Source organism: Aythya ferina (genome assembly GCF_964211825.1).
Source record: "Aythya ferina genome assembly, chromosome: 6".
NCBI lineage: Eukaryota > Metazoa > Chordata > Aves > Anseriformes > Anatidae > Aythya > Aythya ferina.
In genome coordinates, this window is record NC_140303.1 from 11,318,180 (window position 1) to 11,344,515 (window position 26,336).

The 26,336-nt window shown below is 48.6% G+C and overlaps 1 protein-coding gene across 44 annotated transcripts in view; it reads right to left on the reverse strand.

Moving 5' to 3' along the window:
* The window catches only part of LRRFIP1 (LRR binding FLII interacting protein 1), a 100,418-nt gene that overhangs the window by 43,168 nt on the left and 30,914 nt on the right, over nt 1–26,336 (reverse strand). For 20 of the 44 annotated variants that reach the window (XM_084524001.1, XM_084524002.1, XM_084524004.1 and 17 more), the window contains exons 2-6: nt 14,569–14,655; nt 8,691–8,708; nt 4,831–4,878; nt 3,456–3,500; nt 2,888–2,938 (exon numbers count right to left, since the gene is read on the reverse strand). In XM_084524001.1, coding sequence (XP_084380127.1) covers nt 2,888–2,938; nt 3,456–3,500; nt 4,831–4,878; nt 8,691–8,708; nt 14,569–14,655 — 249 coding nt within the window. Of the gene's footprint in view, nt 1–2,887; nt 2,939–3,455; nt 3,501–4,830; nt 4,879–8,690; nt 8,709–14,568; nt 14,656–21,182; nt 21,739–26,336 lie in introns of those variants that run through there. The other 24 variants (XM_084524005.1, XM_084524006.1, XM_084524008.1 and 21 more) reach the window with 8 other exon arrangements.

The following is a 26,336-nucleotide window of genomic DNA, read 5'->3' on the forward strand; positions in this document are numbered from 1 at the left end:
AATAAAACCAGTGTCTTGACAAACACAGGATGATGTTTCTGAGCTTCCCTACAAAAAGGGCACCAAACTTGTGGGACTTCGGAGACGAGAGAGGCAGGAGATTTCTGATGCTTTCACAAGCCAGAGGTAAGGCTGTCAAAGCCTGCAGGAGGCATAGACGTGCTCAAAATAGCATAATACCAACCCACTAGGCTGCTGGTTACAGGGTAGTCACAGTTGTGGAGCTTAAATCCATTGGCAGGGCTGCTCTGATCGACACCACGCTGATGGCTGCTGTGCCAGAAGCATCCAGGGCAGCTCCCCACCACCCAGCTCAGCAGCCCTCCACTGCCTGCAGTTCGGATGTCCACCTCGCACTTATTCCAGGAGAAAACTCAGAATAAAACCCAGACAGGTTAGCAGGGAGGTAAAGCTGCATATAAAAATGTGTATTGCCCCATTTCATGAGAGCTGCCCGTACAGAACAGAGCCATCGTTTTGAGGAGCAACTCCCAATGCTCCCAGCCTCACAGTGACCCGGGGTGCCAAGGGCACAGGATCTATTTTCAGAAAGTGGAAGCCTTGCAGACCAACTATAGTGGCATCCCACGACTAAGGAAGTAGTCTTCAAATGTCCAGAAAAGAAGCGTGTAGTTTAATAAACCCTTCCTGGACACCACACAGCAGTTTCTGGTGCTTTCTTCATGCTCAAATAGCTCAGAAGTCCTCAGAGGTGATTTGTAGTTGTAGTTCAATTTTTTTTTTTTGCTTTGTTTTAAACAAAGTAGGAGCCACACCTTCACGAGTTAAGCACAGATGTGGTCAAACTTAAAATAAGCTATTGTGTATCCATATTAGGGAAATAATGTCACTTAATTGTGAGTAAAAGAACCAAATGAAGTGTGAGGGTAAATTTCAGTTTTGACTAAACATACTACTTCCTTTCTCCTACAATCCCAGTGACATTTGGACATCAGGGAAGGAAGTCTTGAGTTATCCCAGCTCCTGCCAAAACTCCTCCCGTGCGTGCCCAAGATGTCAGATATCTTGCACAGCAATATTCAGTGTGCTGCTTCCCAAGGGTAGGGGGGCGTCTGTGCAGCATCATGTGAAATACCAGGCTGTCAAGCTTCAGCCAGATGGGTCTGTCAGAAAAGGACATTCTCTGCAAAAACATCGGGTATTTATGGGCCATCTCCTAAGCCAGCTGAAGAGCCTTGTTCAGCAGAAGAGCAGTGGTTAGCACGGCCTGAAGGCACGCTGACAGCTCCAGGAAAAGCATCAGAAAAGCTCCGTCAAGGCTTGGTTAGGAACAGAGTGCAGGGCTTCTGCTGCTTAAATGTATGAAAACAAAAGGCAGGGGCAGGATTGAACCACCAAAATGCATCAAAGGGATCCCCAGTGGCTTTCCATGAAGACAAGCAGTCTTTCAGATGAACACAGTGCCAAAGTGCTTGCATTATACCCTGTGAAGGGGGACACAGCTCCAGCCAGGGTTGAACAAACTTACATCATAGTCACCTTCTGAATATAAAAAATGAAATTTTATCTGATCTAGCATTTTTTTCTCCCCCAAACGTGTCCAAATTTAAGTAAAATAAACATTGGTTTTCAAGGTCAGCCGTAAAGATAAGCTTTCCTTCGCTGAATCTTTCCAATTTTAAGTCACCTTCTCTCAGCACTCGACCAAGTTTGCCATCTTAAAGAACCAAGATTTTCACAGCACTTCTTAAGTAGTAATAAGGAAAAAGGGAAGAAGGCAACAAAAAAAAATTTAAATAGCTATCATGCTATCTTACAGTGACATACATTAAGAATCAGGAAGCGCTGACCAGCCTCTACAGTAGCAATAATTTATTTTTCCATCTTCCAAAACTCTTTCAGAAGCCCAAGAGGCATTTCACTCAATGCTGGAGAGACTGTGTCTATGAAAAAAAGGGGTACTTCTAGCCTATATAACTATTAACAGGAGTTTTAAAGAGAAAAAAATAGATGAATTTTATGAAAAATAAAACCTCCACATAAGCCAGAAGCCAAGGACAATAAACAGAGACCTTGCTGTGAACGATACAGGTCTTGCTTGCTCCACAAAATACAGCTGACCATCCAGCCTAAACCATGTAACCAGTACTATTGATGGATTGGGAACACCAACAGAAGCTCGAGTTATTCTCAAACACAGCTGGTTTAGGCCCAAATCGCTCTGTAACGAGCTAGAAGCAGCTGATTCACGTTGAGAAGCGCCGAGCACTTCCTCCACGGTGTTACTAGCGGTTGTTTCTGTTGTGTTGCTACCAAACACTGCTCCAGACCACCAACACATGCTGCCCCAACAGCATTAGCTGGTCAGAATTAAACTGCTTAAATTACCTCCACAATTGCAAGAGCTGATTATGTAAAAATCTTAACTCTAGCACGTGTAAGGACAAGCACTGTGCTGGTATTTTGAGAAAAAGCATTTGAAGTTTTTTTCCAGATTAGCACCGGGTGCTCTCCCTCCGCACAGCTCAGCTCAGGGCTGCTTCCCAAATTCTCAGTATCAACAAACAAGTAGGGGAGTTTCCACGGTGCACACAAAAAATAGCAGCCCAGAGCGTAATTTTGGCTGAGGACTTCCTGCGGCACTTGGCGAGAAGCAGTAACCAGAAGGGTATCTGCAGTCACACGCTTTGCTTGTGTTCCTCATCAGTGAGTGCAAACCTGAGAGATCCCCTGGTTCAAAGAATTACTGGCCAAAATATTTTTGAGAAACACATGCACATTGAACATGGACAGTGGCATGAGCTTGGAAGGAAGATGTTTTCAATGAGTTGAGAAAAAAAAAAAGCAGAATAACCGCTCTGGTGGTACAGGAGGCCAGCACCGTCGATACACACGCATGCAGACTGAAATTATACAATTTACCAACCCTCAGGCTTCCACGGCTACCCACTGACATGCGCTCATCTTCATCCGAAGCCTAGCAAAAGAAAGTATAAAGACAAGAAACCAATGAAAAGAACAGAAATAACAGGCAGTGATGTAAATGCGGGTGGCTTTGATGGGACAGAAGGACAGAAAAGGCTTAAAGAATAAATGTCTAATAAAAGAATTGCATTAAGCTACGAGCAAAAACTAAATGAAATCATACCCTGCCCAAGAAACATTACCAAGCATTTTACTACAGGGTGAATTATGGATTTGCTTGGCCATTCCTTGTTCTGTGTTCTTGGCCACAGCTGAATAAATTTACATTACACCCTCCAAGCAGGTTGTCTCCCCCACCTCCCTTGCCCCCCTTTTATTCTCATGCATTTGCAAAAGCTCCTCGGAGTGGCTGGGGAGAGGGCAGAGCAGCCAGGAAGTGGTTTTTGGTGGTTTATTCAGCTAGGGGGGAAGGGGATGCTCTATTTTTTTCCTTCTAAAAGGAACTGCCTTATATACGTCTGTTTACTTCAGGGGAAACATTTAGCTACAAAGCAAAAGCAAATACTAACCGAGGCATTTCTTCGGGCTCTACGGGAGTAACGCTCACTGTCTTCCTACCGAGGCAGCAGAGAAAAACAAAAAGTGAAGTGTTGAAAGGACAGACACACCGACACAGAGCCTTCAGAAAGACACAGGGAAGCTCAGAGCGTTTAGGAGTCAGGAAGGTTAAGCCACATAATAGAAGGTGACACCTTGTCACATCCCAAAAGCCCTTTTCCCTTCGTGGTGACCCCAGCTTTCTTCCCCTCCCTTTTATTTCACTGTACATTTCTGTTACATTGGCAGGAAACGTATGCAGGGACTTATTTGCATCTCAGAAATCTGTTTACATGATCGAGTGCATTCCCCTGCATCTGGGAATCGGGGTACTCGCAGGGCCCTTGTAATTAAGCTTTCTGCTTTACAGCCCTTCGAAACCTGGGAAGTGCTGTAGCATTTGCTGCCTGTCAGTAAATTAATTTTACATGGAATTTTTGAACAGTGGTAGGAAATGGGAGGAGAAAGTTTCAGCATTATAATTAAGGGTTCTCACGTCTGAACTGATTTCTAAGCCAGGGAATTACTAGTAGCAGGGAGCTAAGCTCACCCAACGAGGGTTTGAAGAGACTTAGTGGCTTATCTGCGAGACTGCAGCATCTTCAGGTTGCTCCTTGTGACAGCAGGTTTCAGGAAGGCATGCACCAAACCAGCATTAATGCTGGCTAATTAGCAAGGCTCTCAGGGCCTTTGAAAGTTTTCCTCCCCATTGGAAGCGAGCTGCTCCGTTTCACCTTTTTCAGTGTGCACAATTCACCCGGCATCACTGGTAAGCGATGCCATGAACTTCAGACACACCAAGTCAAGGCCTTCCAGCCCTGTAGCAGTTCCTTCATCCCACATCAGGCCTGGTAAGAAGTCAGATGGTGCTAACAGCCAAGTCTATACCTGAGCTGCTAAGCCAACTCCAGCAGGACCAGCAAAAGCCAGTGTTGCCACAGGTCACAGCTCTGGAGAGCAACCGGAGCAGTAAGTACAAGGATGACTGAAGCAGCATGGATAAAACTTGCCCAAAATTTAACCAAAGACAGATTTGAAGAGACTCACACTGTAGCAAACCCCACAAGAAATAGAGTGAGCGCACACATTCCTTGTGTGAGGGGCTTTAGGGGGTCTGTAGGCCAACCTTCAGGTGGCAGGGTCTGGACAGAGCTCTGGAAGAAGCGATGGCTCTGCCCAAACCCTTCCCCTGGTTAGGCCACGTTTCAGGTACTGAACCAAAATCTTTGTGCTAAGGGAGGAGTTCACGCTTCCAGTGTACAGAAACACCAACTGGGGGGTTCAAACTAGCAACCGTACAAGCGTTCAACACATAAAAGCTGGTTAACCACGTCGATCGAGGCCTACCATCCACTGCTCGATGTCGCCCCATTTAGTATCCAGACCATAATATTTCTACAGACAGAAAAAGGGAGAAACAGAATTTAGATGAGAAAGGCAGCTACTGACATCGCAACGTGCATCGCCAGGGGATTCACACACACACATTGCACAGCCATGCCAGGGACACAGGGCCAAGGCCCAAGGCCCGCCATGCAGCACATGCCCAGGAAAAGCTTCCAGGCAGAGGGGTGTTCATGGGACGCCTTCTTACTTCTCAGCAGGGCAAAACCCCAAAAAACAGCACTATGGGGAAAGGAGCAAAGGGTGTAATGAGTCCTGAGTCCCTGACCCACTTAAGTCAAGACTCATTAGGAGGGAGCTGAGCACGGAACACTTTCAGGAGGAAAAACGCTGTCAGATCGTGTTTACCGCACAGATTTGCCAAACAGGGAAGACAAGGTGAATGAAATGCAACTAATCTCGGTGCATTCTTCCTCGCTGTTTTCAGAACTCCCCAGACCTCCTTTTTGTCCACCTTTCCATCACCGTGGCAGCAGCACTACCACCAGTGATGGCAGCACAGGACCCTCTAGAGCCCTGCGCATTTCAGCACCGAGTGCCCTAAGTTTTCCTAGCAGGATCTTTCTTCTGAGCTGCTTCTCAGGTCGTGTTTTCTCAGCATCACGTTTGGAACTTCCCACTGAACTTGCATTTCCACCAGACAGCCACTTGTTCAGGATCAACGAGTTGAACAGGCCTTTTCTTCCGCCCCAAACCCGCACTTGGACTGCAGTCTGGGGAAGTTTGCATTCCTGATGGGAACTGTAACCCCGCTGTGCGAAGGAACAGCACCGGGCTGGAGCACAGTCACCAGCTGGAAATCCTGCTTAAGGAAGTACAGCACGTGTCTAGGAACAGTTCACGTTATGCATTTCGTGTACCTGTGGAAAAAACAAGCCTGTACTTGCCTGCTTTCTTAGAGGCTTGAGGAGGCAGGGGCAGCAGCAGTTAAACCTTAAGCAACAACCTAAACTCAGGATCTTGTTCTGGTTTATGCTCTGTAGTTAGCTCTCGCTCAATGGTATTAATGCAATTTGACTTTCACTCCTCAAAATAACTATTTATTAAAAAACGAGAAGAAACATCTGAGCACTTTATGCACTTTTATATTGCATCAGCTTATTCCTACTTTGGAGTTCTTCCTCATTAGGCAGCAAAATGATTTTCATTTAAGGTCATCTTCATTTTCATTCTGACAGCTTGAAGGGAAGGAAGCTGGTTATGAGGTAGAAATTGCAGAGAGTTGCCCCATTAGGAGGCCGTCCTGGACAACCCAAACTGCACAAAGACCTTGGGATGCTGTCAGGTGTGAGGTGAAATTGGGAAAAAATAATATTAGAAAGTATTTAGGCCAGTAATTTGAAAATGGGAAATGAATTCACTGCATTGCAGGTTTAAACAGTATGTGAGCATCTCTCTGGAGCAAGAACAGACAACAGTTCAAGGCATTTAACTACATCCCTACGAGGACATAGAAGCATTCCCTTCCTCTTTCCCTGTTAAAATCTATTCTTCTGCTCAAATATGTGCAGTAACCCTCTACACTGCTTATCCAGGTTGCACTTACATGAAATTTCTCCCTTAAACTACATGAAATTAGAGGGCACTACATGAACTACCATTTCTCCAAGCTTACGTGCTTCCTCACATGTGCTTGGACTGGTTACTTCCAGGAAGAACTGAAACATGTGTGTGACAGCATGCTGTGCAATTGCGTTTTACATACATCATGTGCTGCAAATGAGCCCAATTCCTAAAATTATATGAACTCCAGCTGGTCGGGATTGTAGACATGAGCAGAACCTGCAGATTAAACTTGGTGGTAAATCAGATCAGGTAAAGCCTTATTAAAGGCTTTCTTTCCCCCAGATTTTCTGACACTAGAAACAGATTCAATTAAAAAGCAAACAAAACCGTACAACCAGGGGGAAAAAACACACAAAACGTCAGTATAAAGGCAGGGAACCCCTTCTCACACCTAGGAAGGGTCCATAAACATGCTGATGACTTTTGTAAGGTCTCCTACTTCCTTTTTCTTCTTCCCTCTGTTCTTACTTTCTGACACAGGCTTCGGAACTCGGTTTCACAGAAGGGAGATGAGGAAACACCCCCTAAAAGACTTGTAAGGCACGAATTAAATTCCACTTCCAGTCTTTTTCTCCACCATTTGAAGTGACGTAGCAATGTGCTTACTGCCCCCAAAAGAAAATCATTAATGAATGGGATTGCTCGGTGACTATTTTTAATCTGAACAGCACATCTTGCACTGGATTCAACCAGCATCATCTCCCATATCAGCTATTTTGCCCCATCAGCCACTTCCTAATTCTTTAAGTCATCTGTTCTGCCCAAAGGGGCCTGGCTGGAGCGAACGTATAGGTTAAAGGAGATGGAAATGCTAAAGGCCATTCATCTGGTCTTAAGTTGGATGTCTCTGCCACCCTCAAGTTCTCCTCTACCCTGAGAGGTGATACTAAAATTAAATAATTAATGACATTAATACCATTGAGAGAGAAGTCCAGATCAGATTTGCTCACTAAGTGACAGTGAGACTGCTAGACTTGCAAACTCACTACGGGATGTTGTGAAGCTAACCCACTTATCTTCTCATCCATGTCAGGACACCAACAGTAAACAACTTCTTTGTTTCCATGGGGCTGCGTATGTACCAGGAGATTAAATTAGTGTCCATAAAGGAGACCGATAACGAGCCTGGTGATCCACGGGAAGCTGTTAATGTGATTCATTGGGTACGCAGTCACTCCCCATATAAAAACAAGAGTAAGATGTATTTGTCACCAAACGAAGCGAGTCGGGATTGAGCAGCAGAGCACATGCCTTGAGCAGACACCTTCGCACACACAGGCACTTAAAGGAGAGGTCAGCATTTCCAAAAGCACACACTGCTATGCCAAGCATTGGGAAACATGCAGCCAAGGCCAAAGCAAGCAGGCTGGGGAGCTTAGGACACATTTATCACTCAGCAAGCAAGCAAGCAAAAAAAAATCTCAGAAAAATTCATTCGTTGAAATGGAAAATGGGCAGGCTTAAAGAAGTGCATGCTTTGTCCCTCCCTGAAAAACCTCTTCAGGGCTATTTTCCCTGCAGGAACCACACAGGGCGCGTGCTGGAAGTGCAGAGGGGCCAAAAAGCTTTTGGTACAGGGCAAGTGACCCCCGTTACAGCTATGCTGATTACTATTATTATTAGCTGAGCCACCTTTTCGAGCTACGAGGAGGAAATTGGGAAGAGATCATGCCTTCAAACCAAGGGGGAGAGTATTAAACAACGTAAAAGTGCTTGTAGCTTCTTGGGCAGACGGCAGGAAGGCCGTGCACTTTATTTACAGGATGATTACAAATTCAACCACCGTATCCCTGATTTACTCGGTGCCTTTCTGCAGGCAAAGTCATCTCAAAGTCACTCCTCCTGCTGGCACCTGTTAGGTGCTTGCCCAGCCTGAAATATTTCCAGCGATACACTTGGCCTTCAACAGCAACACTGCTGTACAGTGACACGGGAGCCACCCTATTTGCACGCATCGGATGGTTTGCAGAACTGCTCTTCTGCTCGTTGTTCATTGCCAAATAGTCACTGGGAAAGGTTACATGAAGTCCTTGACCAGCCATTTTATGCAGGTCATCTTCCCCCACTCCCCTTTATTACCCACCCCACTGGGCTAGGGGAGGAAAGGGGATGTAAAGGAGTGGAAATACAAAGCCTGCTGGGCATCTTCCGTTCTACAGAAGTTTTTCTGAAGTGCTAACAGGATTGGTAATGTGAGAAAACACGCATGCAAACAAGAATGAAAGAGCAAGCCCTACCTTCTGAACTTGATAGATCTAGGGGGAAAAAAAAGGGAAAAGAAAGAAACAAGGAAAGAAAAGCGAGCGTGAATGGATGAACAGCAATGCGATGTTCCATGAGCCAGGCTAGAGGGAAAAATATCAATTTTACAGAACATGAATACAGAAAAATACAGAGTAAAACATGAATACAGAAAAGTACACATCGAAATCCTGTCAAGCTGAGTGAAATGAAAGCAGGGTTTATGTTCCAGGCCTCCTCCACGTGCCTTGCTGAAATACGCTCCTGTTTGCCTACCTGCTGGACTCCTGGAGGTGCAGACACTTCTCCCTGGGCTTTGCACTGGCCAGAGACTGACCTGCTGTAAGGCAGGGCCTCTTGCCTTTCCAACCCTCCTTCTAAATGTCACAGATGCCCAAATATTCACCTGGGGTGACAGCCGTGCATCAACCAGAGTAAAAGCAAACCCAGCAGTGCCTACAGAGCAGCTGTCCTTCTGCTAAGGGCAATACCAGCACTGCACATCCTCCAGCTGCGTGCGGGACAGTGTCAGCATATCAGAACGAGGGCTGCTCTAACACAGCTGAATTTAGCTGAAGCAAAGCACAGCGCTGCTCTCAGAACCGCCAGCTGCCCGGGTAAGTGCCAACGCTGAATAAATTCACCCACCAGCCCCCTGCTCTGTGAAGGTGAGCCAGGGGAAGGGGATGTTGCCCCGACTCCAGCCCTTCAGCTGGTCAGAGGGTGGCAGGGAGGTTTGTCCCCTGTATTTTGGGGCCAGAGGATCCTCGCCACCCGCTGCTCTCCTCGGCCACCTCAGGTGAACCCTGAGCTGGGAAGCAAAGCGCCCTCCTGCCAGTCGCTGCCTCGGTGCCCAGATCAGGTTCCCCTTCGTGATTGGGAAAGCCAACTGCAGAAGCCAACTTAATACCTCAGAAGCATTAATTCCTTTTTCTTGGAGCACCCAGGGGATAATTGAGACCCGCACTGAAAGGCAGCGTTCCCACACAACTAATCACCTCGCTGATCTGCTGCTAAGAAAGCCTCTGAGAGGAAAATGAAGGCAAGCCTCCCACCGTTCCCAAGAGCAGGGGCTGATCTGCACATGCAGAGCGCTTTATCTGCGCGGGAAGCCAAGCACCACAGCTTTACATGCAGCTGGTGTTCCTCTAGCTCTGCCGTGGACGTGTCTCCCACGCCACGCTCCATATACACGCTGCTACACGGATGCTTTCAGAGCACGCCACGCACGCCTTTATTCTCCAAACCCTGACGCTTCAGGCTTGGCACAGCAGGTGCTCCTGGTGCGTGCAGCAGGGCACTGAAGAGGTTTTGTGTCCAGGACCCAGATTACGGGTGGCTACGATAACAACAGGGCCCTTGTTCGGGGCCGGGCACATCAGAGCAGTGGAGAGGACACGGGGACAGAGCCACGTTTGTTGTCCTCACTGTCACCACCTTTCACAAACCTGGGGTTTCTCGGTCAGCCGTTACATCAGCTCATCTCTGATCAGTCTCTAATCAGTGTGCTGTCCTTGTTAGATAACACAGAAGAGGGAAAAAACCTCTTTCAAACAGTCCTCTCCATCGCAGGTATGCCCCCCACTAAGAGCTTAACAGCCAACAGACCTCTGAGCAGCCTCTGGTCTTAGAAAGCACTTTCCTCTCTCATGGTATCACAAAAATGTGCTTTGCCAACAGTATTAGTGGCAGGCTCCGACTGACACGAGAAAAAAAAAACACCACAAAGTATTGGCAATGCATTTAATGCCACCAGAAGCATAAATGCAAAGGAGGACAAATGCATGCCAAGTGTGCCAGGGAAGGAAAACTGACAAAGCAGCAAAGGCAAATTTTGTGCTGAAAAAGCAGCGAGGAGAGCAGCACATCGCACGTGCCTCGGACTAAAAGCCCAGGCCCATCTGCTGGGCAAATTGGCACACAGGAATCTTACCCTGCAGATTAGGGAGTGGGAGGAGAGCCTTCTCTGCTCACTTCAGGCATTAAGATTGGCTTAAACCGTGGTCTCCGAGTGTCAGTCCTCGAGGAGACATTTCAGTCCTGCCAGCAGCACCCACAGGAGGTACTCCTACAGAAAACGCTCTCCACAGTTACCCCGAATGCTGCAGCTTTACACTGTCTTGAAACATAACTGTTGGATAAGTCTTGGAAACAGGGCTTTAATAAATCTCATTGCAAGCTTCTACAAAAAAAAAAAAAATAAAAAATCTCTGCAGTTTAACCTGGTAACCTCACTAGAATTAACAGTTTGGTACTCGGAGAAACCAGCCAGCTCTCGACTTGTTCTGCTGTGAGTGAACAATAAATACCTGCACGCACACAAGCGTTTGACTCAGCACCAAGCACAGCCCTGCAGCAGGAACCAGACGGACCAACCTTCGGCTCTGCGAGCATTTAAAGAGCACGGCAGCAGGGTGGGGGCAGCACAGGACCCATAGGTGCCGGGACTCCTATCAGCTACGTGCCACCACCTCTGACAGTCACCCACGCGGCTGAGCAAGGCAATTGGCATCTGCCTCTCCTGCTCTGACTTACTGCGTGCTCAAGGGTGCCAGAAAGCCCGCAGCAGCCTCCTGCTTAATCGCTTGCATCTCTGGTGGCTAGCAGCAGCAGCAGCAAGCAGTGCAGAGCAAGTTCACGCGGCTGTGTTCAAGCACATCTGTGCCTTTCTCAGAGCCCCTCCACGAGGAGCGTTGCTCTGTCAAATACACGTGATTCAGGACTGACCACTGCCCTCGTCTTCACAGAGCAGTGTAGATCGTGGTTCCTGTGCTTGTTTTCTTTCAGAAAACACCCTTTACCTGGCTTACTTCCCTGTTAGACTTGCACGTGTGCGCTCCTTACCTTCCTCTCCCTGACAGGACGCTGCTGCTCGGCCCGAGATGGTATCAGGCGATGAGATGAAACCACCTTCCCAAACACCTGGGATCCTGTTCCACCACCCAGCACTGCATCAGCCTTCTGTCGCAGCTTTCCCACATCGCACAGCACAGTTCTTTCCTCCTAAAGCCGTCTATACCTTAGATTCCCAACTCAATTTACATGAACCAAAGGCAGGTCCTGCTCACCACCACCTAAACCCAGGCTGCCTGCCACGGGCTCCTCACCATACGCTCCTCTGAAAGGAAAAGGACTGGTCAAATAAGGTGGCTGATAACAAACGCAATCTTCATTTCCAGAAGAATCACCTGTGCTGAAATTTCTGCTGTGCTACGTTAAGCCAATCCTGCCAGAAGGAGCTTGGTATGGTATCGCACACTCCCCACCATTTACGGGTGAGCTTTATTACACGGCTGTGACTAATCTTTGGGGCATTCCTCACATGTGGCTACTTTAACAGCTTTCTAATAAAACAGCTGCTCCTTCTACTACAGAGACTTCCATGATAGAGAACAAAAATCTCAGGTACCTGGTGCATTTGCATTTCCAGCAAGAAGAACATCAGCTAAATCATATACACAGCCTCACGATGCAGAAATTATCCAATTATTTTCAAGTTAGGAAAAATGAAGGACAGATTAAGAAACATCTTTAATATTTGCTGGTGGGCAGGACAGGAGCCAGTCTTTAGTCCAAATCCAAATCAGTAAAACACCCTATTTCACTGCCAGTGGGAGCTATATTGCCATGTTTATAGCTTGTAATGGGAACATCTGGAAACTTTTAACCTAGGCCAACAGCATACATACATTCTCAAGAGATCCATGCTCCACCAGAAGCCTGTCAGAGCATGTACACTGCTTGAAGCATGAACAAGTACACGCACACGCAATAAATTTATTCATTGCTTTTTAAATCCCATAACTGGCTCTAAGAAGCCTTCTGAAGTGGTAGCGCTTAAAGCTCTGGTTGTTTGACATGTGTGAATGTGCTATTTATTTCTCTGAAGGGTTTGGGAAGGAAAAGGAAGATGGCAGACAGCAAGCTATCCAGACACCAGTATCACCACAGTATGTTCTCCGAAGAAGCAGCTGCCAAATCCCTTGTGCTGCTTGCTACTCAGGGTTTTATTTATCTGTGCTCTCTTTTATTATATTTGGAAGATATCTGTGGCAATGAAAAGCTTTGTGCAGCCACCCTCATTAGCTCTACCTTGCATCTGGGGGCTGAGATGAAGCTATGTGAAAAATCCAGGGAATATCCAAGCTTGCGAAATATTAAGCAAGTGTGCAGTCACAGCCTGTAATTTATGCCAGTGAATTACAAAACAGATTGTAGTGAGTATCTGGGTTAGCTTGCACTGAATTCCCTGTGTTAGCGTGACACCCTGTACCATCCCATTTCCATCTACATAAGGAGATTTTCACCAAGTTTCCGATCAGTTATTTGTGGGAGCACACGGAACCTTTGCAGGCTTTAGCTTCCATACCAACATTTCAATTTACTAGGACGCCCTTTGCAGCAGCAGCTTTTAATCTTCAAGGGGTCATCAAGGCTCATTAGTGTCATCTGCAAATTAGATGGTAAGGCTGTCAGCTGCCACAACACCCATACTTAGTTCGCAGCCCAAACAAAACACCTACTGTTTGTCTGCTGGGGCTCCCAAGGGCTGCTGAGCAACCCCATCACACTACAGGCACACCAGGAGGCCTCACGGTACCAACACTCATCCACGGTGCAGCCCTCATGGCCGTGGGCTGGGCTACAAGGAGCATCCCTCAACAAGCAGCAGCTGTAGCACTAAAAGGATCCGCTCTTCTACGGGCACCGTGCTTGCAGCAGTGCCCCCCTGCAGCTCTTCCTTCTGGGGTGTTTGCAGGAACGTCCAACCCGGCTGCGGGGTGCTAAGGCACATCCAAACGTGCCTCAGCTCGGCGAGGCACAAGGCTCGGCACGGCAAACTGCCCACCAACTTCCATTCCAGGCTGTTCTGTTCCTTCTCTGCATCCCAAAGCACAGACGTACGCTGCTTCTTCCTGCATAACCCCTCCTCCAAAATCCTTACTTCTTCCCTTTCCATCAAAACTTATTTTACTTGGATAAATTAAATTATGATTGCTGTTGACCCTGCTAGGTCTGCTCTGCTGTTTCAATAAATCTCACTTCATTTTTGTTCACTGGACATCAACAAATGTAAGTTTTAAGCCCTGCTGGGTGTCACACCACTGGGTTGGTCTGCCCGTGCTCCCAGCTCCATTTTAATGGCACTGTCTGAGCTTCTGTGGCTTCAAAACAAACCACTGCTCCCAGCTTCCTGGAGTGGAGAGAACACCACACAGCTCAGCTCCTACCCGCCAGAACAGGAGCAGAAGTGGCTGGTTTGGTCTTCAGGATCATTCATGACTATTCCTACTCTGGAAGCCCATGATCTGCCCTCACACTGACACGTAACTTTGCTGATTGCACAAAAACAACAGTTTTTTCCAAGGGTTTTGAGCGGCTACACTGGGGATTTCATCCAAACGCACTGGAGTAGGCAGTGTTTTACCAAGTTCCATTTCCAACTGTCAGCCACCAAATTTTACCTCTACCCACAGCAGACCATCGTTTTTATGAACAGGACAACCCCAATTTCACAGCAACGAAGTGAAACGGCTTGCAAGAAGAGAGCCACAGGAGGGCCAGGACTCTCCCTCCCTCAGTATTCCCAAGGAAATGTTAGGAATTCACCCCCAGTGCGCACACAAACAAGCTGCATACCTTCAGGTTTAATATTAAACAATGATTACGAGCTAACTATCCACTGGTGTTTCTCTGGGAATTGTTATACTGGATTATTCAGTGAATTATTTTTCCTGGCCGTTTTATTTGCTATCCTACCATAGCAAATAAAACTGAGGAGCACCAGCTCCGCTCGGACTGAGGTCTCAGCCAAGCAGAGGCTAGCCCTCTCTTCCAGGCTCTTGGATCGTGCCCCCACTACCTTGCACGTACCTCCTTCTGCTGCCGCTCCAGCTCCTTCATTCGGATCTCCCGTGCCTCTGCCCGCGCCGCTCGCTTCGCCGCCAGCCTCGCTTCAGCCTGCGGAAGGGAACACAGCGGTGAAATCACAGCCGGGCGCTCCGACGCGAAGCGCGCTCGTTCAGCAGGGCCCCAGACACGGAGGCTGGACTCGGCAGGGCTGTAAATACACCTGTAGGAGTTAATTCCCTCCTGCAGGGAACGGCCCTGCCTTCCACAGCTTGTTGTGCTTCCCCGGCAGGTAATGCACCCGCGTGCGGGCACTACCCCTGGTTAGCAGCCGCCTTGAGCAGCGCCCCGTGCCTCTTTAATTACCATTTGTGGGGCTGGAGAGGAAACACTGCTAGGGAGAACACTGCTGGATTGATTTATTTAAGAAAGGCAGGTCTGGCTTGTTTGTTTTTTATTTTCCCCCCATGTGGTGCAATTGTTTTTTTTATTGATGAGTTAATTGGACCCACAGCAAACACGTTACGTGCTGTTCTTCCCGGCAGCTGACACGGTGTGAGCGCACAGGCAGGTGCAGCGGCTCGGTGAACGCTGCCTTTCAGCACAACTACACACCACCAGGGCTGGAACGATGGAGGCAAGGGAACGGGGATCCCGAGCAAACACACCGGCTCCATCTGAGCATCCAGACATCGCCATTCAAGCCCAAAGCTCTCCGGAGGGGGAAACCTGCCAAGAACAGGCCTCCCACGAGAGCTATAGAGCTTCCTCATTTCGACGGGGTTGGAAGTGCCAGAACGGGCTGGGAAGGAACATTTTTAATAATCTGGTTTAAATCCCAGGCGAAAACAGGAAGCCTGATGTGCAAAGTCAGCTCGGCTTTGGTCCGGTGGGATTGCGAGCGGTGCATCCAGTGTGATTCAGGAGGGCTCAGCAGGGAGCAAGCGGGATCGCGCGCTCTCATCGCTCTAGGAGGGCACCCAACTCAACTCCCCCGGCCCCAGAGCTGCTCCCTGTAAGCAAAGTACCTGTTTTGGCAGGAAAAACTACAATAATATGCAGGTCAAGCACACAGAAAGTCAGAGCACCAGCTCTTTCGCTAGCACTCCTAAACAGAAGGAAAACCAAGAGGAAAAATAAAGGTATTCCGCCCACCCCCAAAAAATGTTCAACCACTCAGACCAGCAGGAAGAGGGCTACAATTTTCAGGTAATAGGGAAGGACTAGGGAAAGCCAAGCACAAGCTCCTGTATGGGAAGTCTGAGATCCCGCAGCGTTGTACATCTTAAATCCTCATCAAAAATAACACCAAAGAATCTGAATTAGACAGTCCCTCGGCAAAAAATAAAAAATAGAAAGTAAAAATAATAATAACAGGCACACAGCCAGCAGACGTGCTATATATCTATAGATCTTGGGGACTGTTTCAGCTCCCTGTTGTGCAAATGCCACACATAGAAATGAAAGGAGTTTCTAATCCGTACACCCCAGATGCCTTCAGCTTGAGAAACCACTTGCAACACCAGAAAACCTGCTCAGAGGGTAAAAGCGTCCACGGCAGAAAGAGCCGATGTTGGCTCGGCTCTTTTCGGCTCCTGGTCTGAATTTCGAGGCAATCAGCTGGGTTCTGGAAAAAAAACATGAACACACCTGTGTGCCCTACCAGGGACAGAGGTTCCAGGCTGTGAGGTCTGCATGTTTTTAAGACAGCTGCTGTATAAACATGCACCAAGGCATACGCTCAAGGTAAGGAATCACAGTGCTGGAAGAAGCACTGGATTGACTTTACGTGATCCCTCTTTACCTGAAAAGAAACCTAAATAACAAGAGGGCGACACAAAGCCAGGGTTATTTGGATGTTAAAATGATTGTGGGTATCTTCCTTATGAATTTTAACAACCAGCTGATCTCCCAGATTAGAAAAAAACAGCTGTCTGTACAATGCAGCTGCTGTGCTTTACACACATCTGCATCTCCCCATGCGTTCTCCTTGTACCACAAGGGCCAAAGGATTCACAGCCTTGCAAGCTGTACTGCACAAGTACACATCCTCCAGAACTGAGCACAACGATGAAACAAAACTTGGAAAATGAAAGAAAAAAACAATATTCCAAGCCCTCCCTGAGAAAAGGCTTGCCAGTTCCCTGGATACCAGCACTGACTGCAGTGATTTGGCTTTCTGAGCATCCCATTAAATGGCACGTTACGTATACATGCATATACAGGATACGATTTGGTTTTAGATGCAATCCGTGGGGAGCCTCCAATTTACTGTATTACAGCTTTGAAGCCCTCGCCTGCTCATACAGAGCCAATTTTCAAACCTTTAAGACATGCAGGAGTAAAAATACATTTTCCTTGAGTATCCCGGATTGGCTCACGTCCTGGAACGAGCATATGTTTTTTATGAACTTTGTCTTTCCAGGCCCACATGGCTCCTCAGCATTAAGTAGCTGTCACCGCAAGCAAGGGAACAAAATATTCCAGATCCTTTCAAATAGCTTTTGAATTAGGATTTTCTCAAACTTAACAAATCCTGCCATTAGCATGTACCCTACCAGCACCTCTGTTAGAAGCCAGTGCAAGGTTATTCCACCCCAAGCAGTAACCAGCACTTCCAATTGACTCGCTCGTGTAGCACCAAAGCATCCCAGACACTTTCTGGCTGCAGGGGCCACGGGAGGTCTCTGCTCCCACCCCTGAGCAGTGCTGGCACCGAGCTCTGACCACGCTGCTCAGGGTTTTGTCCACCTGGGTCTTGAAAACCTCCGAGGTTGGAGGCTTTGCAGCTTTTCAGGGCCGCTGCTTTGATGCCTGGCCATCCTCATAGAGACTTTTTTCCCCTCCTGCATAATGTCAAGACCCATACTCTCCCAATTTGACCTCATCCCCTCCACGCATCCCCCATGAAGAGCGAGCCTGTTGGCTTCTCAGTAGCCTCATCTTACACAGCGGAGGAACGAAGGGCAGCCTTCCATAAGCCTGGTATTTTGCAGCAAATTCCACGAGTGAACTGATCCTTACATTTCAGACGTGTTCCTTGGGGTGCTGGGTGCTGTCTAGGTGATCACTGAATTGTTTCCAATCCAGCTTATTTCGTTACCTTGGGCAAGGTCAGTTAAAAAGGACTTTTTGGCACTTCAGGCACTTTGAGTTCCTTTGGGGGGTAAGCAAGAGCTCCCAAACACTCGCCTGTACCCAGAAAGTTGTCACCAAGGAGCAGCAGGTCAGCCAGCAGCACAAGGTCCATGTTTTACCGCAATGGTTCCCAGCCCTTCACGGCTGAGGCTGTCCACGAGCCTTTGGAGAGCATTTTCTGGCAGTTTTCCTGCACAAAAGCACAGCCAGGTGCTGCAGACACGTGAAGGATCGCATCGTGACCTCCGCTGCCACTATGGACTTTAGGCAAAGGTGTAAGAGGGTCAGATTTATTCTGCACCTCTTCCTCAAAAGCAGGAGCACGACTCAGCTCATCTCGGTTCAGCAGACCACACACTTGGGCTGCGTTTTCGCATTAACAGCTCTCTGCTATAAATACCTCGGTTTCTTGCACAGCCTGCAAAGCACGGCGTGAGCTCGGCCCTTCTCCCCGTGCTGACTGCCCCAAAACAGGCTCTGCCTGAACGGCCCTGGCCTCCCTCCAGCCCCAGCACTGCCAGAGCAGACCCGAGTCACCTCGCCCGTACCCCGACAAGGGCCATGACGCTGCTCAGCACACCTCCAGCGGCGATGAGCGCAGGCAGGCTTTGAAAATTTGGAGTACGAAAGCTAAAATGAGTCTCCAGGCTGCTAAAACAAACAGCTATTGAAGGGATTTGAGATGAGATAAATCAAGACCGAAGGAAGCAAATCTTAGAACCATCTAAAATTCACTGCCGACTCCGTGAGTAACGCAGGCCTCATCAGAAGTGACAGATCACTGGCAAAAACAGACGAGTAAGAACACAAAGCCTAATTGCACTCATTAAAGAGCTTTTGTAACTCCCTTCTTACGAAGCATTGCGCATCTGACAAAGATTGCTGGCGGCTTCAGCTGAACCGTGCGTGCCATCCAAAAAAAACCTGCAGGGGCTTCATGCAAAGCCCCGTGGGCAAAACGAGAGGAGACGGCAACCACGCTGCCGAGAGGAGCGTGGAGACCCACAGCAGCTGAAAAAGAATTGCCTTATTTCGGGGAAGTCGCTGGAACTCTCCAAGTACACATCCTGCATTTTTGTCATTTCAGTGCAGTCGCCCGCAGTGATTTATAGCTGCAGACGCCCTGCGAAGTGCGTGTTGCTTTTGCCTGTCCTCCTGCTCTGCGCCCCACAGCCCTGCTTAACGCTGGGTTCAGTGTTCAGAGGAAGATCCAGCCCTGCGCAGCAGATCCTTATCGTGCACAAAGGAGTTTGGCACCTTCGGCCCTGCGACCTGCTTCGTTACCGCCGTGCAACGCCGTCCAAGAACAAGCTGGACACCAGCCGGGCAGGGCCAGCAGCGTTTCCTCCCCCTGTTTGCCCCACGGGGCTGCGGGGAGAAACGGGAATATCCACAGCTGTGGGGTCAACCCGTGCTGTGCCCAGCGCTGCTGCACGAAGCACAATGCTGGAGGAAGCGGGGACTTCCCGGCCCCGAGCACGGCGTCCTCTCGCCCGGGGAAGCTGGATGTCCATTATCGTCCCGACGAGAGAATTATGGAGGTGCCTTGGTTAGGTAGAGGCTGATGACACACATCCTGAAGGTGTGCATTCGCGGAGCTTTTCCTTTCTGCAGCGTTCAAGGGTTCATTGTTACACTGGAAGCCCCAAGAAATAGCCAACAAAGGCAGGAAATTATGCTGCTTTTTTGAGCACTGAAAAAAATGATGTGGACTTACCACAGGGCTACACGCATAGAAGGTTTCAATCTATACAAAGCTCTCCTTAAATCCAATGCACTCAAAATGATCTGCTTCTAAGGCTAAAAATTAAGATTAGGTTTGTTTTTTGTATTTTGTGGAGGGCTGAAGCATTTGTTAGCTTGCCAGCATGAAACCATATTCAGAAAGCTCTCTGATCCCAATGCCGCAGACATTTTAAGACATATGTTTGCCCGACTAAATGATACCTGCAAGCCCTGCAACAGCTATTACATATTTCTGTAACAGCTATTCTCAGGCTGAGTTGCTTGCCAACGTGCCCAAGACAGAGCCAGCGACTGGCGTTTGCTGCGAGCACAACTTTTCATGGGTGCTGCCATCCCGCTCCTGTGTGCTGCAGGTGAAAGCTTTTTCCTGAAGCGTTGCACAACGGTTCGCTCCCTTTACGTCAGTCACATGCTTCGTTAGCCAAAAGAAATCTGATAAGGCTTGGTGTACTTCTCAGAAAGGTACGGCTTATTTGGACAAGCAGCACCTGACTTGCTGTATCCCCACAGTGCAGCAGGCGCACGAATTCACCGCAGGAAACCCGCAGCTCTGCTGTCCTCTGCCTCCCCTCCGCTCCAGCAACAAGCGATGGAAACCAGCGAGCCCCAGGAGCTGCCCTTGCATTATCACACGCTCCTTCGCCCTGAAATGAGGCTGTCTGGAAATGACTTCTGTGGTTAGAGGTCACTCACCTGCATTTTTTTGCAGCCGAGTTGGGATTATAAATAAATACACTTTGCACCATTTAATCATCTGATGGCGAGCCTGTGAATCACGCAGGGATTGCTCAGCCCACATCCTGCCCAGCTTACCTTTCTCTTCCATGCAAATGGCTCAGAGGGCAGCAGGTTCGCCTAAATATAAACCAAGGATTCCTTGCTAACCACCACCCTTTGGGCAGAGAGGCCCATTATGGGCTGGTCTGACAGCTCCCCTCTGAACCACGGGGTGACAGCGAGGAACGAGGAGAGTGACAGCTCGTGTCAGCAGATGACAAATCCCTCCTTTAAAACTTCATGCAGGCTCGGGGCTGCTTTGAAACTTGTAGGAAGCACAGACCCAATTCAGCTGGTGTATCTGCTCCCATACCAAACTGAGCAGTCAGCAGCTCACATTTTTGTGCCTTATTTTTAAAAAGCCTTCAAAAATTCCCAGCCTTTTGCAGAGCTAGCTGCCTGTGACTGTCAGTCAGGGGCAAAACCAGGCACCTTACTAGCTGTAGAGCTGCTGTGAATTACACACGTGCCCAAAATAAGGCTAAATTCTTATAGACTGTTCCAAATCTTAGAAAAAAAAACACATGTAAAAAAGCCACAGCACTTTCTCTAAGCATCCATGATCATTATGCTTGAATTCAGGCAAAGGCACAGGCAGTTGGGGCAGGAACCTGTAGGAAGCAACCTCACAACACAGCGGAGCCGAGCAGCTCGATAAATGCCCAGGAACCTCATGGTATCCAGGGGACTGCAAAATACCGGTGGGACTACAGGCACAGTCCCTGCTGGGCTGAAAAAAAAATAACAAACCACGAAGGTTTGTTGTTTTTTTGTTTTTTAGGCACGTTCAGTGAAAACACACACCAGCACGAGGGGAGCTGACTGAAGGCTGAGCAGCCTGGGAAGAGCTGAACGAGTACAGGTGCTTCCCCTGCCCCTGCCCCGCGGGGATTTTGGGGCTGGGGCAGCCGGGGAGCCCTGGGCAGCACAGCAGCCCTCCCTCCTTCCCTCCCTCTTTCTCCCCCCGTTTGCCTTACCAGTTTCTGAGCTTCTGGGCTCAGGCAGTCTGCTTCCGTCTGCATGGCCGCAGCCTGTTCTTCTCATGAAAAACCGAAAGAAAAAATTGAAAGTGGTAACATAAATCCCCCAGTGCTAATCGCTAGCTCCCTGCTGGGGGGCACGCAGCCCTCCTGGCGTCCCACGGGTGCTGGCACAAAGCTCTGACACTCCGGGGACGAAGTCCAAGCCTGGTTTCTTGCTCGCTCAGCGGGCTGCCGGCGCTCGGCTCTGAGTCAGCAGCGTGCGCGCAGCAGCGACAGGCAGCCACAGCCCCGTCCCGAGCCGTCGGGCTCCATCAGCAGCCTCAGGATGTCACGAGCAGCGCAGCAGCTCGCCCCAGCGCGCCTCGGGGTTTCCTCGCCGGCGGCAGCTTCCATCGGGCGCGGTGCCAAAATCTCCCCCAGACCCAGGCGGCTTCGGCGAAGCAGCTGGTGGCAGCGCTGCCGTGAAGCGCTTCCCCTCGGCAGATTACGGCAGAGAAAGGGTTGTGAGGGTGGTTTCCAAGCTCCCTGGGCTCGTAACCTCCTTGATAAACACCAGCAATAACTGAAACTCCCTGCTCAGCGCATGGCCACCCTCTGGGCAGCACATCCAAGCCACGTCTCTGAGCACGCTGCAGATAACACCCAGCAGCACCTGAACAGATGCCTACGTCTATCTATTCACACGGCCAGCATTTGCATCTCAGAAATAAACCACCTAACGGCGGCTAATTTGCTGCAATTATACCAAAACGGTGTGCAGGGTTGTGGGGAGCTGAGCTTAAAACGAGTGATCTGAGCTGGATGCTCCAGCATGGGCTGGATTCTTTAGGAAATAGCAATTACATGCTAAATGACACAAACAACAAAAAAAAAGTGAACAAAAAGCATTTTCTAAGTCTCAAGGTGCAGCAGAGCAGGAATAGGGAACGTTGGCTGGACAAAAAAAGGCAGTTGTGTGTTTCAAGAGGTCTTTGGTGATAAACTAGATGGGACTAAAACGTGCTGGGGGGACACCAAAAAAAATCAGGAAAAGAATTAGAAAACACAGGTGTTTAAGCAGCACTAAATTCGTCAATGCCTCAAGACCCGCCTAAGAAAATTCGATGAATAGAGCAGAGACCCTGTCTCCAAAGACGTTAGTGCCAGCTCGATCCCACCCGATTTGATGGGAGAAGCAGAGGCAGGGCAGGGAGGAGGAGCGGAGCGCCAGCAGCTCCTCGCAGCCGCTGAGATTCCGCAGCAGCAACAATAGCAAACACCACGAGTCATCTCTTCCTGGCACCGGCTCTTCTTGGGCTGCCCAGACGCAAAACAGGGTGCTCCCTTAGCAACTAAACCCTGCTCGCTCTTTTCCTGGTCACCGGCAAAGGTTGGGACCTCGCGCAGCCTCCACCCAGCAGCTGAGCTCAGTTTTTCCATGAGCTGCTCACCTCGCACCGAGAAGCCGGCTCCTCACCCTGGCAGAGCACCCTGTTCCTGCATCTTCCGTGCCGCTGACAATGTTTTAGCTAATTATGGAAGCGCTGGCACTGTTTTGCATTCAGAGGGTAGGATGCTGGCTGGATTCGTTGGCAGGCGCTGGACACAGCCACGTCCCGTTGCTCCTGGAAAGGCTGGGCACACGCACGGGGAGGCTCTGCAGGTGTGAAACTGGTTCTCTGCCTTCCATCCGACTCCAAAGCCTCCCATTTCTGGAACCTGCAGGTATTTTTTCCCCTTAACCAGCGTTTTGCTTCATTACAGGGTAAAAGACTCAATCTTGCTTTTAAAAAAAAAATCTGAAAAAAGCGAACGGACTTAAGTCTACTTCAAGTGTGCGCATAAAAGCAGAAAGAAATTAACAGATCTAAACAATGCATGCTCCTGTGAAACAGGAAAATAATCACACGCCTCAAAGCTGTGTATATATAAACATTAACTAGAGAAAGTCAGGCTTAAGCTACTCTGGAAGATGATAACTGGAGCTTCAAAGACACACAGCTGCCTCGTGTTCAGGTTCCTCTTGGTGAAGACGAACTAGCCAGGATGCATTTCAGGCACGCCTGCACAGCAAGACGTGAAACAGCCAGCAAAAGGGAGGCCCAGCACACCTCAGATGCAGCCCAAATTCAGTACAGACCAAACATCCCTAGCTTACATTTAACACTCACCTATTTCACTTCCCTGAGCAGCTCGTACTGAAATCAGGAACCAGGCCAACGTAACGTGCTCAGGAAACGCTGCCCTACTCAGCTGGTACAAAACACAGCCCTAAGCCCTTTATTTCAGGCTGATAACGCTCCCGCCTGCCACATTTCCCTTGCCCTCTGCCAGTAAGGGCAGAGGATGCCAGAAAATCCCACTGACCGGAGGAAAAGTGAGTGCTGCAGGTCCTGGCACGACCCAGCAGCCCAACGTGGAGCAGAGTGCCTCGTTCTGTGGCTGCAGCCCGGTGGTGCTGCTTTTCTCAGCGTCCTTGAGTCCAGCACAGGTTACCTGGGGTTCCCCCTCAGCGCTCAGCTCCTAATCTTGGTGCAGCAAAGCCAATGCAGAGACCCAAAAGCCAAAGGCAGATGTGAAGAGCACCTCTGGGCCGTGGCAGTTTACCCCACGGTAGGGCAGGAGCCATTCCCTTATATTAGTTCTACAGGAAAAATGTCCCACACACCTTTTTCTGATTACTTCCCAAATCGATACAGAACCCGAGATGTTTGTTTTCACTTTGGTTACTCGAGAAAACACTTCATGCCTCAGGGTAAATCACAATAAACAAGGGCACTACAGACCTCCAGGTTGAACTCAAGGAGCAGGTGGTCATTCCCATCGTCACCAACTTCCATTTCTCAGCGATACGGAGCTGACAGCACCCAAAACACGAGCTGGGGCACGGCTGAGCTGATCTGACACACGGTGTGGTTCATATGGTTTGGACAGGCCAGCAGGTGCTGATGGGTTTCCCAGGAAGAGGAACTCTGCAGCCACATCATGCTCTCCTCCTCACCTCTCCTTCCTCCTGGTGCTCGTGCCCTAGGGTGACACCGCAGTCCTACACAAACGCAGGCCTAAATCTTAAACATCCGATTCAGAAAACTGCAAGGAGAAGCGCTCTGAAACAATCCCTTACCTACAACTGCAGAGTAATTGTGCCATAAGGAAGGAGGAAAGATCACAGCCATTTCTGAGGTACGTTACAGTCACCCATAAAATGCAAACCAATTCCATTAACCTCATCTCCAGCACAAAGTCACACCCAATTGATTTTTATTTATTTATTTTTTTTTTGTCTTCAGGGTGTGTTGTGCCAGAGCTGCTTTCTGCAGGGGCCTGGAAGCACGGCTTCAGGTTGGAATAAAGTAGTCAAAACTTTTCCAGGTAGATTTAAACACCAGAAAAGCCTGTGACATACAGCACAGTGGCTCCAGCTTGGACCACACCAGTATCAGTTCCTAAAATCAGCAGCCACACTGCAATAGCGCCTGTCACCTCCATATGCAACTCAGCTGGTTCTACTTACACCTACAAAAATTCTGCTGTGTATTCCCTTTGTCATCTTCAAGTAGCATCTCTTGGCATGCCAGCATCGTCCCTCTACTGCATGTTTATTACTTGCACTGTCTGTTCCCACCAGTGAGAAGACCAGTCTCATTTTACAGAGGAAAAAAAGCTGGAAAGCACTTTGTCAGAAGAAAAATTTGGTTACTCAAGGACTTTTTTCTCCCCTCCCACCCCCTCCTCCTCAAGTTTGTAATCTTGTTCTTCTCATGTTCAAGAATGTCTATAAAAATCTAAAGAGTAACACCCTTCTGAAGACATGAAAGCAGAAAAAAACGACTCGTGCATTTCACTTCATCATTTCTGTCTGCTGTGGGCACCCTGGCACCCTCGCAGCTCAGCTGGCAGAGTTAACAAAACCTCCTTGTAAACCGTAACCAAGGCAATGAACTCAAGTGTACACAACTAAATGCTTCTTAGGAAAACAATGTCCGGTTTTCATCACCAAAATGTACTGCCAGTATCAACAGATTATTTTCGATTGAGGCTAGAAGGCGGCACAGCAAGGAGGAGGAAGGAAACCGCTGAAAGGCCTAAGTGCTTCTCGGCACGGCGAAGTCAGATGAGCTGAAGTCATGCTAGAGGGGAAGCATGACTAGAGGGGAGGCAGCCGTGGTCTAATAGCAGCTCCAGGAACCCATTTAACCTCCAAAACTCAAAATAAATAGTCAAAAGTGCTTTGAGCCTGAATACATTCATGCCTAGCATCACAAAGCATCAGGAGTTTGGAATATGGATGCAGGCAAAGTTGTGGGATCTTCCCATTTTAGAAGAGCCAGATTTAAGAATAGCTCCTAGCAGCTTCCTGACTGACTCAAACTTTTCTGTCCCTTTGCTTAATAACGGGAAAAATGCACAAAATTTTAAGGTATCAGATGAAAACAATGGGTTTTGGTTAGGAACATCTCAGAGAGCCTGAGTATACAAACACCTGTGTGAAAAGCATATGCAAAAAGATCTAAGCAGAGTATTTCACCTGTAAGCCAAAAATGCCTCTCTGCTGGTGGAACCACAGTGTTGGGCCTTGTCAGCTCCCAGGCTCTGCCTCAAACCTAAAGCTTTAAGAGCTGGAAGCTGCACTAACCATTTCCACCACAGTGGGAAGTTGTGAGACCTGAAAGACCGAGAGGAATCCCAAAGAAGAGCGAGCAGAAGGGCAGAGGTGCTGCCCCCAATCCTACCCTGTTGTAGGGCCATCAGCTGTGGCAGATGGGAGCTCGTAAAAGCCAGGTCTAACAATTTAGACTTGCAGCTAAATATAATTATGGTTTCAGCCCAAATATTTGACCTTCATCCTCACTATGGAGGATAACACCAGCACGCCACCTCAAACATACAGCGATCCTGCCTTTACCTTCTATGCAACCCTACAAGACTGAAGTTCGGTGGGAGATGAAGTGATGCTTCTTACGGAGAATTTTCCTTGCAAGCTTGACTTCTCATTTTGTTTTTAAAGTTTCTCCGAACCCCAGAGCTTTGTTTTTCTCTTTGGTAACTCCCGAGAGCCAGGAGCAGGGAGTACAAACAGGCAGACATTCCCCTCTGGCATGCCGATGGTGCTAGCACGAGTTATCTGTGTTTAAGGGGTCAGCATTCTTGGTCTCCTCGCTCAACATT